The sequence below is a fragment of the Tachypleus tridentatus genome, chromosome 10 (genome assembly GCF_004210375.1).
Source record: "Tachypleus tridentatus isolate NWPU-2018 chromosome 10, ASM421037v1, whole genome shotgun sequence".
NCBI lineage: Eukaryota > Metazoa > Arthropoda > Merostomata > Xiphosura > Limulidae > Tachypleus > Tachypleus tridentatus.
The window spans coordinates 181,777,130-181,790,912 of record NC_134834.1 but is presented as its reverse complement, the minus strand read 5'-3'; the positions used below and the strand labels follow the sequence as shown (position 1 = coordinate 181,790,912).

The 13,783-nt window shown below is 35.2% G+C and overlaps 1 protein-coding gene across 2 annotated transcripts in view; it reads right to left on the bottom strand.

Moving 5' to 3' along the window:
- Positions 1 to 13,783, bottom strand: part of LOC143231068 (ran GTPase-activating protein 1-like) — a 60,789-nt gene that overhangs the window by 23,900 nt on the left and 23,106 nt on the right. For both annotated transcript variants that reach the window (XM_076465596.1, XM_076465597.1), the window contains exon 10: positions 8,790 to 8,943. In XM_076465596.1, the coding sequence (XP_076321711.1) occupies positions 8,790 to 8,943 (154 nt within the window). The remainder of the gene's footprint in view (positions 1 to 8,789; positions 8,944 to 13,783) is intronic.

The following is a 13,783-nucleotide window of genomic DNA, read 5'->3' as shown; positions in this document are numbered from 1 at the left end:
CAAGATGCATTAATTAGAAAGTGCATGACTGGACATGGCAAAATGGACTGTCATGATATGATGAGGCCCTAAAATTAATATATCAACATTTTATTTATTTATATATAACACACACAGCTAAAAGTCTTGAAAAAGGTGTTAGAACTTAATTTGATATAAGCTAAACAGCTAATATAAAGGTGGCTTTTCATTTTGCTTCCTAGGTTTAGTCTCAATATAAGTAGAATATGAAAACTCAAACACTGTGTATACTTTGCAGACAGATATTGGGCACATTTAATTGATTTTGCATGATCATAAGGAAATACAGTTTTAAAAACTGGTTTTCAAAAAGTGCATTTTGGAAACATGTCACAATTAACTTCATAACTGTAAAAATTTCAAAGTTTTGTTTGCTTCCTGAAATCTTATTTCGAAAGAAAAAGACTACATTTTCCAAATCTGTGAACTGCAGCTCTTTAGAAAAAGAAGAAAATTTAAAAGAAAATTAGTTTTTCAACTGCTATAATTTTTTTTCATAATAAAAACAAAATACAATTATATTTGGCACGTAATTTTGTAATTCATTAGATATGTTTGAGACATTTATTTATTGAAAATTTATACCCATAAAAAACAAACTAATATAGAAGTAACAACAAAGTACAAAACTGATCTTTTCCTGTATTTGTAACTGACACATATGTATATGTTAGCTTCCACATTTACCTGAAGATTTTAATGATTGCTAAGAAAACAAATAACCTAAACAAGCATTAAACTGATTATTGAATGAAGTTACAGATTTTGGGTTTCACTTTCTTCACCTTTTACTTTCAAATAATTACTTCATGACTGAGAGTTGATTGATTGATTGATTTAGTGTTTTATGGCACAAAGCACGGAGCCGAGCCTTGAATACAGGACCATAGTCCATGTACAGAATAGGCACAGTGGTGATAGTGACTGAGCAGATAGATTTAGCTGCCATGTCTGCAAGCTCGTTCCCGTGAATACCAACATGGCCTGGTATCCAGAAAAACTGGATAGAAGTAGCAGTTAATGAGAAATGGGCCAGTTGGTTTTGAATATCAGCGAGAACAGGATGTGAGCCAACGTGTAGTGATTCCAGGGCCAGCAGAGAACTAAGGGCGTCAGTATAAATAGTGTATAAATACTGCTCAGCTTCAATATGATTTACGGCAAAAGATATGGTGTACAGTTCAGCAGTGAACACAGAAACTGTAGAGGGGATTCTGCACACAACCACCGAACCACAACAAATCATGGCAGAGCCCACTGAGTTACCTGATTTAGAACCATCTGTATAAATTGGAATAGAAAGGTTGTTCGAAAGATGTTCAGTAATTAAAAGACGGTACTTCCAATTGGAAGTATCTGCCTTTTTCAGATGACTTAAAGAAAGGTCACATTTAGGGGCTGACCAGTAGATTCTGCAATGTTTTCCAAGGACAGACCCAATTCATCCAATTGCACCTGGATGCAAAGGCCAAAATGAACAATGGCAGATCATCTGTTTTGAAAAAGTAAGGCCCACTGAGGAAAGAAAACACATCCCCAAGTGGGATGCTTTGGTAAGGAGCAAAGTTTCAAAGAATACAGTAAAGACAGTTGCAAATGGCAAAGGTGTAGAGAAGGTTCATGAGATTCTATGTATAAGCTCTGAACTGGGGAGGTGTGGAAAGCCCCAGTGCAGAGTTGAAGTCCTTGATGATGAATGGGGTCCAGCATCTTTAAGGCCGAGGGTCTGGCAGAGCCATAGACCAGTGATCCATAGTCGAGTTTTGAACAAATAAGAGCATGATATATCTTTAACATAGAACATCGATCTGCTCCTCAACTGGCAGTAGAGAAGACATGGAGGATGTTCAGTGCTCTTGTATATTTGACCCGTAGCTGTTTTAAGCGTGGTATAAAGGTCAGCTTATGGTCAAAGATAAGCCCCAAGAACTTGGTCTCAGGGACCACTGGCAGCAAAACTTCACCAATACAGAGTTCAGGATCAGGGTGAATACCCCGTTGGCAGCAAAAGAGCATGCAAACGGTTTTAGAGAGAGAAAAATTAAAGCCATTCGCCGTAGTCCACTTCAGTACACGATTGAGGGCAGTTTGTAGTTGCCGCTCAATATATCTCATGTTCGACGACTGACACGAGATGTGAAAGTTGTTAACATAGAGCCTGTTTGCAACAGTGAGAGGGAGTTGTTCAGTGATGGCATTTATCTTTATACTGAAAAGTGTGACACTCAAAACACAGCCCTGAGGGACCCAAAGTTCCTGTACAAAAGAACGGGAAAGTGTTGAACCCACACGAACATGGAATCTCCTGTCCATTAAAATTTTTTTTAATAAACATAGGTAAATGGCCACATAACCCATATATACGGAGGTCTCGCAAAATGCCATACCTCCATGTTGTGTCACAAGCCTTCAAATGTCAAAGAATATTGAAAATAAGGTGTTGGCATTTGAGAAAGGCTTCTCTGATTGATGTTTCAAGTCCAATTAGGTGGTCCGTGGTGGAATGCTGTCGTCGGAACCCACACTAGGTGGGGGAGAGGAGGTTGTTTGATTCGAGGAACCAAACAAGACAAGCATTAACCATCCTCTCTGAGGTCTAACAGAGACAGCTCGTCAAAGCAATTGGACAGTAGTGTGAAGGAATCTTGGGATCTTTCCCAGGTTTAGGGAAAGGTAAGATAATAGCCTGGCACCAGGCATCAGGAAAAACATTCTCCTGCCAGATCTGGTTAAAAACAATTAGAAGAATATCAAGAGAAGCAGGAGAGAGATAGCGCAGCATGTCATAGTGTACATCATCAGGTCTAACAGATGTATTGCCAGACCGATGAAGGGCCATTTTTAGTTCCACCAGTGTAAAGGGACAATTATAGTCAAAGAGACAGTCAGTTCTGCCCAAGTCTTGATGGCCAAGAAGGTGGAGGAACAAGCAGAAGTGCAAGATACCGGGCAAAAGCTTTCACCTAGAATATCGGCGATGCTCCGGACATCAGCGACCTCTTGGCCATTAAAGAGTAAGATGGAAAGGGGGGACAGAATTGTAGTGCCCACTGACCTTTCAAATCCTGTCCCATATGACCTTGGAACTGGTGGTAGAAGATATGCTAGTTGTAAACTTAATCCAAGATTCCTTCTGGCTTTGATGTCTTACCCACCTAGCATTTGCATGGGCCCATTGGAAAGCGATGTGCTTCAAAAGTGTGGGATATTTATGGAAAGTATTCCAGGCCCGTTTTTGAGCCTTCAGTGCCAAGTGGCAAGCAGGATTCCACCACGGACAAGGATATCGTGGAAAATGTGTCGAGGTTTTAGGAATACACTGAGCAGCTGCTTATATAATACAGTCAGTTACCCTGCCACACAGTCGTCTATTGATGGCTGATTCACAATGGCAGGATCAAGTTCTGCGAGAGCAGTGAAAGTGGACCAGTCTGCCTGATCCAGCTTCCACCAGGGCACGAGGGTAGGGTGGCATCGACCATGGCCAGTCTCTCTCAAAGGTATAGGAAAATGATCACTGCCTAGTGTATTATTGTCAACCCTCCATGAAAAATGGGAGAATAATGAAGGGGAGCAAACCGAGAGATCAATAGAGGTAAAGGACTGACTAGGTGCATGAAAATAAGTGGAAGAACCAGTATTGAAAAGAAAAAGATTGTGATCAGAGAGCATACGCTCTACAGAGCGACCCCTCCTATCAATAACAGCACTTCCCCAGAGGGAATGATGTTCATTAAAGTCCCCCAGGATTAGAAATGGAGATGGCAACTGTTCAACAAAAGCATCAAGGTCTGATTGATCATATGTCTCTTCAGGGGACAAGTCAAGAGAACAAATAGTGATGGTATGACCCAAGGAAACACAGATGGCTATGGCCTCCAAGGGTGTGTTGAGTGACAAAGACAGGGTGGGCACATGCTGATCAACCAATAGTGCCACCCCTCCATGTACTCGTCCATCACACAGCCTGTCATTTCTGTACAGAGAAAACTGCCAAATGGTGACTGTATCAGCAGGTTTTAGAAATGTTTCTTGTAAAAAAAGACATACAGGATGGTAGGAAGTAATCAGTGTTTTGATATATCATCCAGATTAGAAAGTAAACCTCAACAGTTCCATTGTATTAAGGTGGCCATTTTTAATGATGGGTAGGCAAAGTGGCTGGAAAACACTTCTGTTTATGACCACATCTTTTTTCCTTACTGTCCTTATTCAGAGGAGGTCTATAGACGTCCATGGATCCTGCCCTGGGTTGGTTGGGCAGGTCTTTGTTGTTGGAAGGGGATTCCAGTGACTGAGGACGCAAATGAATGTTTTGCATCATGGGGTTGGAGAAAAAGATGTATCAGAAGAAATGCCTGTATATGAAACCGAAGGATGTCGATCTTGAGATTTGTTGGACTGTATGGGAGGAACAGAGATGGGTGTAGAAGTTGATTCATCAACCTTTTTATCCATGGAGGTCAAAAGGCTTTTCATTTGTTTTGAAAACAATTCTCTTGGAGGTACAGAGAGATCTGTCTGCACTCCCACTGTAGTTGTGGAACAAAGTGCAGCAGCATATGTCCGAGATGGAGTAGCGGACAGCAATTTCTGAGCCTCAGGATAACTAATGTTATGGGTCGTTTTCAAATGCTGCACCTCTTTTTCCTCCAACCATTTTGGGCAAGAACAAAAGTAGGAAGGGTGGGAACCATTGCAGTTGACACAATGTGGGTCCGTGTGACACTCATAGGCATCGTGGTCCTTGCCACCACAATGAGCACATGTCAGGGAACCACGACAGGATGTCTGTCAGTGGCCGAACCTCTGACATTGGAAACATGAAAGAGGGTTTGGAATGTACGGCCGTACCCTGCAAATTAGATAACCTGCCTTGATGATGGCAGGTGCACGTGGTGATGCAAATCTCAAAACGAGGATATTTGTCGGCAGTGTAACTCCGTCTTTGCGAGTGGAGATGCACCTCACTGCAGAATCTCCCTGAGTAAAGAGACCAGTGAGAATCTCTGACTCAGGGACGTTCTTCAAATCCCTCTCAACAATAACTCATGATGAATTCAAGGTACCATGAGGGGTAACCTCAATAGGTACATCCCCAATTGCCTTTGAATTCAAGAGGAGTTCACTGTGTTGGGTTGTGGATGTTTCAACCAATGTCTCCAGATCGAAGCTTCTTTACTGACTTTGGAGAGCCAGCAAATCCCTCTAGTCCCTTCTGAATAAAAAAGGGGGACATATGCCCTAAAGGTTTTTCTGAAAGAGAATATAATATAAGAAAATGGGGTACAGGTGTTACTGATGTTGAAGATTGCTGCTCAGAGTCTTCAAGACGTGGTCGTTTACCTATTGACTGTTTTTTCACTATTTTATTTAAATATTTTGTTGGAGGATCCATATAAAAAAGGAAAATTTCGGAACCCACTGACCCCACCCACCATGGAGCCCTTCGAGGGGACACACTACAATGTCATGCAAGGACATTGCAGCAAAGCCAGGGTTTCGTGAGCACTATACCCAAACACCAGCATCAGACACAACGTCCACAACACCCATTGAGAACTTCCAAAACTGATACTTGGATGACTCTAGCCCAAGTGGACAAGCCTATTGACCCAAGGGGGGCCACCCAAAGGCCGCCCGTCTACAGGAATTCAAGGCCAAAGTGGTGTGTTAGGGTTGGACCCCTCAAACACCAAGATCCTCTCCTCCCCTTCACAAGTCGCCACGCGCGGCAAACACGTGGGTGGATGTTTAGATCCCAGAAGAGGTAAACTGAAAGAACAGAACCTTCCCTGGAAGGTCCCCTCACCACATACAGGAATCCACACCGAGGGAATAACGGAGAGTAAAGATAAAATCAAACACAAGTGTTACAAGCATTTAAACAAGTTTTAATCGAAACAAGAGCTTTTGCTTATGAATGGCACTATTTTATAGACACACATGAAAATAAAGATAACACTCTTTATAATACTTTTTGTTTTCTTACCCCAAAGTTACTTAATTTACAATTATCACACTGAGTTAAGCTAAGAGACATTGAGCGAACTGATCAAATATTTTGTTTGCACAACTGAATTACATATTTTACAGAAATGCAAGTGAAACATTCAGTGAAATAAAATTTTTCCACTATCTGAAACCTATATGAAAATTGATACCAAACAATTGGCAAGGTATATTATTCAACTGCAAATGTTAAAAAAGTAAATGGTATAATAAGACGACTAATAAAAACTGATTCTCAGGAAAATGTATTACCACATCAATATTTCAATGTAAGATAAAACATGCTAGTCAACTGTTTAAGTTTGCTTAATTTTATAATTTTTACACAAAAGCTACAGAAGGGCTACCTGCAGATATCTATTGCTAATTTTGGGCTAACAGACTAAAGGGAAGATGCATAGTTAACAACAAATACACCATCAACTTCTGTACTACTCTTGTTTGAACAAATATTGGAATTTGACTGTCACTTTTATAATGTACCAAAAGATTCAGTGTAATTATGAAACAAAAGGACACGAACAATAAACCTATAGATTCCCTGTCTAAAATGGCTATCGACAAGCCACATCCAGCCCCAACACATTTAGATCACTAAATTTTTTTTTTATAATGCACTGCATTTAAAGGAATATTTGCCAAAACATTCCATTAAACCAACTTCAATAAATAATTGTTTTATTATATTTGTATACATAGTGAATTTCATTTCCAAATGTAAAACAAAACACCAAAACCAACACACTTATTAAATGCAAAAGTTACATACAACTTTAAGAAACAGCTGTAATATTTATTTTTCTTAAATTAAATAAATGTAACATTTTTAAAATGAAGCTATAAGAGATAAAACAGACAAATACAGGAATGGCCTATTAACCCTTTCAGAATGGGCTTGGTATAAAATACCAAGTCGACACTTGCACTCCTTAAGAATTTAAGCTACAACTTTTAATACAGTAGGTGTATCTTCAAAAAATCTGGTAGTCTTTTGTACAGGAAAATCAGATTTTTTAATGAAATATTTTTACTAAAGATATGTTTGTGAATAAATTTCATGTTTCATTATTGAAGCAAGTTCAGTTTTTTTGTTCAGATTAAAAATACTTTTCTTCATTCCAAAAAAAATCTCAAATTTCATTTCTTTAATTTCTAAAACTTCTAAAATACATTTCAAACATTTGTTTTCAGTAAAAAACTTTATACTTTATCTGTTGTTAACTTCATACAGAGTTGGTCATTTTAACTGACCTTGTAACCACAAAAAACACCTTTTTTCTTTCTGGAATAACTTTAAATTCTAACATGAAACTACATTTATTTAGCCTAAGTAGCTTTAAACCTGTAACATTGTACGACTATTTATTCAAATTTTATTGCTTTATCATCCATAACTTTCTACACCTACCATTCGTGCCATTACAAAATGTAAATCATTTGAGGAATGCAGGGATCATGTTACACTATCAAATTACATTATCTGCAAGCTATTCCAATATGCTTGCACATGTGCTTTGTGAAAATTTATTAACTTGTTGTTGGTTTATTTAACCTATTCTAAATTAACTAATTTAAAGAGATTTAGTTACTTTAAGTTACTTTAGCTATTTTAATAAAAATAAATAATAGTGCACTAAGTACTTTTTTCTTCAATTAAATAATACATCAAAGAACATAGAATAATAACATACAAAAGAGTAGACAATGTCCCATAAGTAGCACAACTTCTCTGGCTTTCTAGCTATGAATAAAAAGCTTTTACAAATCAATCCATGCTACTTTATTTCTTTCTTGTAATAAGAGAGAAGCTGACGATTTTCTAATTCAGAAAAAATATAACATGTTATTTAATAGATAAAAACTTTGAAATTCTTTAGGTTATACATAATAATAATATTAAACATAACAGCATTATTAATAAATCCTTAAAGGAAGGATGTGACAAGAGGGTTCTTTTCTATTTGATGTCTCTATAACCTACATGATTAAAGCAAATAAAAATCTTGTTTGGTCTAAGTGATGATGATTTGATATTAAGGAATTTACATTAAATTTTGTATTTATTGAAGGGGTAGTGAATAAATTAGAGAAGAGGGGATGTCTAGAGGAAAATTGTCACTTTACTCACACTAAGAGAAAGTCAAGATTGTGTAATACTGCCTTATAAAATCAAGAACTTAAAACTTGTATAGTATTAAAATAGACTACTAGCTAAGTTTATTCTTTACTAATTGGTACAATAAAGTTGTTTAAATTTTTAATGCAAGTCACTAGAGGGCCTTGTCATGTGCACAGTAATGTATGCCTGTTGCAAAGGGGTTAATATGCCTTTAATTATTTCTCCTTTAACTATTTTTAAGAGCTGTTAATATTTTAAAATATTTACATACAGTAGATTAGATACTACAATAAAAATATAACTCATTTTAGATTTTTTCTAAAAAAACCATTATAATGCATGTGTAACATTTCTAATGGATCTGCAGAAAAAAAAAAAAGGGGACATACATTTGCAACTAATTCTATTCTATCAAAAAGAATTATACATGGACACTAGTTTTGACATAATCTAATTCCAGGGGACACAAACAATAAATAGTTTGGTCCACCGGTGTGCTTTCCTTTAAACTAGCAAGTTTGATATTGTGTTCTTCTGTACGACTAAAATCACCAAACATTTAAGGAAATGATTTTATTAAAACTTTTGTCTTATTATCTTTTGTTTCTAACTTGGAAATCATAATAATAATACTGACCTTGTCTGAATTATAAAAAATGTTATTTGTCTGATTTTCTTTGAAATATTCAAAATTTTCTTGAATAGTTTTATTTTCATCATCTTCGTCTGTTTCTTCTTCCTCTTCATCTTCTTCATCCTCGTCTTCATCACTGTCGGAACCTTCATCATCACTGAACAAATTGTTTAAAAAATAAACAACAACAATTGTAAGCAAGCAAATAACTGTAAATAACAATTGTAAATTGCAACATTGTTTACATTTATTTTCCCAAACACAGTAAGAGTGAAATTGTATTGAGTCATTCATATATTACTTTCCTTCAAGTGTTTCCACAAGATAAAGGTTGTGATACAAAGAAAAAGAAACCTTGTATTTTGGAAACATTACACAAATAAGCCAAACGAGCTGCCTTCAGTACAAAAATAGGTAGATATTCATTTTAAAATGTACAAGTACTTATTTTAAGTATTAGAAAACCATAATGATAGTCACAATGTAAAGTCAGATTCATAACTATATACAAATCTAACCCACAAAGGTTATTTTGAATATCTTAGAATGCGAGACTCACAAATTTAGGGTTTCACATAACATGTATGTAATGTTTATGACAGCAGCTTTAAAATTTAAGCAGCCCATAACTGAAAAGCTATATACTACATAGGACAAACAAATAACACACACGATAGGTTTTTCTACAATCAAAATTTAATTAACAAGTTTCCAACCTTAGTCAGAATCTTAAAATTGATAGGTCAACAATAAAGTTTTTAATTTGGAAAAAACTAGTTATGTGTGTGTTACTTATGAAGTTTCACCTGGTTTTTCAATAATACACGTGATTAAGTTGGGGTAGATTTAATACAGAAAAAAGCAGAAATAGAAAAAATTATTATATTATCAGTTAATTACTTGTGATTTATGTGTTGTTGCTTTCTTTAACCCTTTCGGCACTGAATAAATATTTTTGATACTATAACTAATTACAGTATCAGTACTAAAAGCATGATATCTCGACAAAAACTCAAAAGTCCCTGAAATATTCAGTGATTGTACCCAATACTACATATGTTAAATCCAATACATAAGAATAACAGGAATAAAGGAAGACACCCTGATACACAATGAAGAAGTGCCATGTAAAGCACAGTAATTTATTATAAATTGTATACAATTTGTGCAGCAGCCCGTCAATAGTCTTTGTGGTTATGATATATCTCATGGCATTGTAAAAAGCACATGGGGAGATTGCAGTGTTTGTAGAAATAATTAATCTGCTTTCTTTTCCATCCAGCTGTGTATCTATCACTGCAAACAGTACAATCAGGTTTGTGTTTTTTGTCCTCATATTGTCCAATACTGTGTCTTTCCACCAAGTGCCAACCTTTATCAGTACTTGATCTTCCTTTTTGTTTGGTTTTGCTGACATATTCCTCCAGCAAATTTTGAATAATCTGATCTTTGAATAGCTGACATATTCGTCCAGCAAATTTTGAATAATCTGATCTTTGAATAGTCTTGGAGATACCAGGTTTTCACCGTTGCTCTTGCAGTCTGCACAATATATTATATATCCATTAACAAGAACTAGCCTTGGTCAGTCAGTTTATGCAATAAGTTATATGACCCTAACTACACCATGTGCTTACTTAAAGCAGGGACAAATTCCAGGCCACGAATGTCTTCATTATCACTCTTGTCCGTTACAAGTAAGCTTTCATTATCATCTGGCTCAAACTTTGTCACTCTTTTCATCATTACATATAATATCAATTACTTCTTTAGTGGTATAAGCTTTTCCTTTCGCATTGTAACAAAGTCTCAAGTATCAACAGAATATGCAAGGAAGGCATCTTCTAAAACAATGAACAGTATGACCTACACAGGCTAGAAAACAAAGAAATCACATGACCTCCAGTTTAAAAATGACCTGCTGGGAATCCCAAGTAAACAATGAATACACGTGGTTCTACAGGCCTGTGTGATAATGATAATTAGCCACGAGGGTATGTTGTTTACATTTTGTCAACAAAGATCGCCTGCCGCACTGAGCCTGCAAGTCGACTGCGGTTGCAAACCTTGCCAAAAGGGTTAAAGAGGAAATTCTAACAATACATATGACAAAACTGGAGCAGATGCCACAAATAGTTACCCACAGAAACGGTAAATAACAGATTTTGTGGCTGGAGGGACATCAACATCCACTGATTTATTTTTTAATTCTTTCTGCAAAAATAATTGACCTACAAAAAACTAAACAAATGGTATGTAGTTTTGATTTAGTATTTAAATCATCATTAGGTTGTGAAATTTTCAAAGTATGTTGCGAGACACCATTTTGAAAAACATTAAAAATTCTTTCGTTTTAAGAATTTTGCTCACTGATAAATCAGTTTCAACTTTGATATTCACTGTGTACTTTATTTAGCCATCACTGCCAGCAATAAATCACAAAAAACATGGTAAAAATTGAAAAAGGATTTTCAATGACCTATGACATGGCTTTTCAAAATCCTTTGCCATTAACTCTGTCAGACCAGAGATTATGATTTCTGATAACAATATTCTTTTATACCAATTTATGTCCACTAAATTTAGTTTCTTTTCAATAAATATAATATACTTAAGTCTACTGCTTGAATGCAATAAACGTAAACATGATATTCAATACGTAAGGAATTCATGTCCTTAGAGTATATTGCTGTTTTGTTATCACTTGTTACACAAACTAGGCATAACTTAGCTTATCTGAGGTCTTATCATGGAATACTTATATAGTTTTTAAATAAGCAAAATTTAAAATGAAAACAAGTTCAGAGAGAAAAAATAACATATCATGAAACTATAATAAACTTCCAAAATCTGTGGTTTATTTCAAAGTCTTTTAAGCTTCCCATTTAATGTCGGTGGTTCGTTCCTACAGGAGATCCAGTTAATCACTATTTTCACAAAACTATAATTATTGCCTAAATTACATTATTTATACTAAACTGACAGAATTAGTTTATAATTCTCTCTATGCAATCCTATCTAAATGTGGTGTATATCTATTTTCAAAGCTAAGACATCATAAAAGGACAGGAACACAAAAGGAATAGTAACAATCACTTCCAGAGAAGTAAATTTACATGAGGAAACTAACACAACTTCTTATGTTCTCAAGGAATGATAGTTGTAGCCCCTTCAGGATTCAAGAACCACAGAAATAAATCACAAAATCTGCCCTGTCATCAAAAATTTAATTTTTTGAAAACAAAAACAAGAAAATTTTTCTTAATTGATACCAAAAATTATCATAATATGTTGCTAGAAGTAGCAAAAAAACAACAAAAAACACACTACATTGTGTGAGAAGTTTTGCAGGGTTTCAGTGTAAACTTCAGAGAAAGATACTCCTAAGACTACTGATAAGTTCTTGAAGCAAATTTAAATTAGCAGCAGAAATAATAGCAAAATAAAGAAGAACACCAGATTAAAACACCTTTATTGTACTTTATGCAACAAAGTACTTGACCACAGAAGGAAGTCAACCATGACATACTAAAGTCCAGCATTTTAAATAACTCACTGTCACAGCTTTTGTTAAGTAGCAGATGACCATAACAATGTCAAGACAAACAGTGAGTACTGAAGAATAAAACAAGGTATTTTTTATTACAGAATTTCATATTTTAGGCACAATTTCAAAGCAAAATGTTGTACAGGTTTATACGATTAAAAAAAACAAAACAATTAGGACCTAACTTGTATTCAATGCATGTCCAGAAAAAACGATTTTCTTATAATTTTAGAAAATACCAGTTTTTTCGTGCATGATGCAGTAGCTTCAATACACAAAAGGAAGGGGAACAGCTAATGATGTTAGATATAATCCATTCACATGTGATTACTTAATGTTTTTGTGAATTTTTTTTTCTATTAGGCTCGGATTGTTCAACAAAAATAACATTTTTCATACCTCCTCAGGAGTTCATCAGGACTTTACAATACTACACAATGTTTACTTTTATAACAATATCCATGTAATGACAGAGTCACAAGTTCTGGGAATGTTTGTAACTATCAAATCAAAATATTTGAATTTCTTCTTGTTCTTTCTCTTGTTTCTGTTTCTTTTTTATTATATGATAATATAAAAATAAAACAATGGTGTAAACCAATTTCACTGAGATGACTGTTTCAAATGGTGTACCTGTTTATTTTAAGTATTATTAATAACTATTAATAATTTTATTAAAATATCATAATTCTAGTGGAAATGATGTTATCATTAGTGCTTGAAGTTAGCTTTCTTACAGAAATTCAGTGTTCCTTTAAAACAGCCTAAGTACAGTGTCAAACAGGAATTACCAGCCACTAATAAACAATAAATATTACAGTTAGAAACTTATTGTGTTTAGAATTTAGTTGTAAATGCAACCTTTCTATGTATGCATAAAAGCAATAAAAAGAAAACACAAAACTTTTCAAAAACAGAAGTGAATGTATGGATGGCTAACATCAAACCTTTTAAAACAATTCTAACAAGACAGTGGATACAGAATTTGAACCATCCCTAAATAATATAACAGGCAAATATTAACAAATTATATACAACTATTCAATCACAATCAAGTTCAACTAAGCATAGAACACTGATCTGCTCTCCAAGAGGTGGACCCAGAAGATGTTCAGTACCCTTATATACTTGACACATAGCTACTCTATGCAAGGAATAAAAGTAAGCATACTGTCAAAGATAAGCCCCAAAACCTTTGCCTCAGGAATCACAGAAAGAAAATCATCACCGAGATGATCAGGGTGTTGACCTTGCTGGTGGCAAAAATGTATGTAAACAGTTTTGGAAAAGGGAAAGGCAAAGCCAATCAGATCTGGTTTAAAACAACCAGAAAAATAGCAAAAGAGACTGGAGAGAGATGGTGCAGCATTTCATAGTAAACATCCTCAGGTATGACTAATGAAGTGCAAGTTTGAGTTCTACCAGTATAGTCCCAATCAGCCTGAAAGGA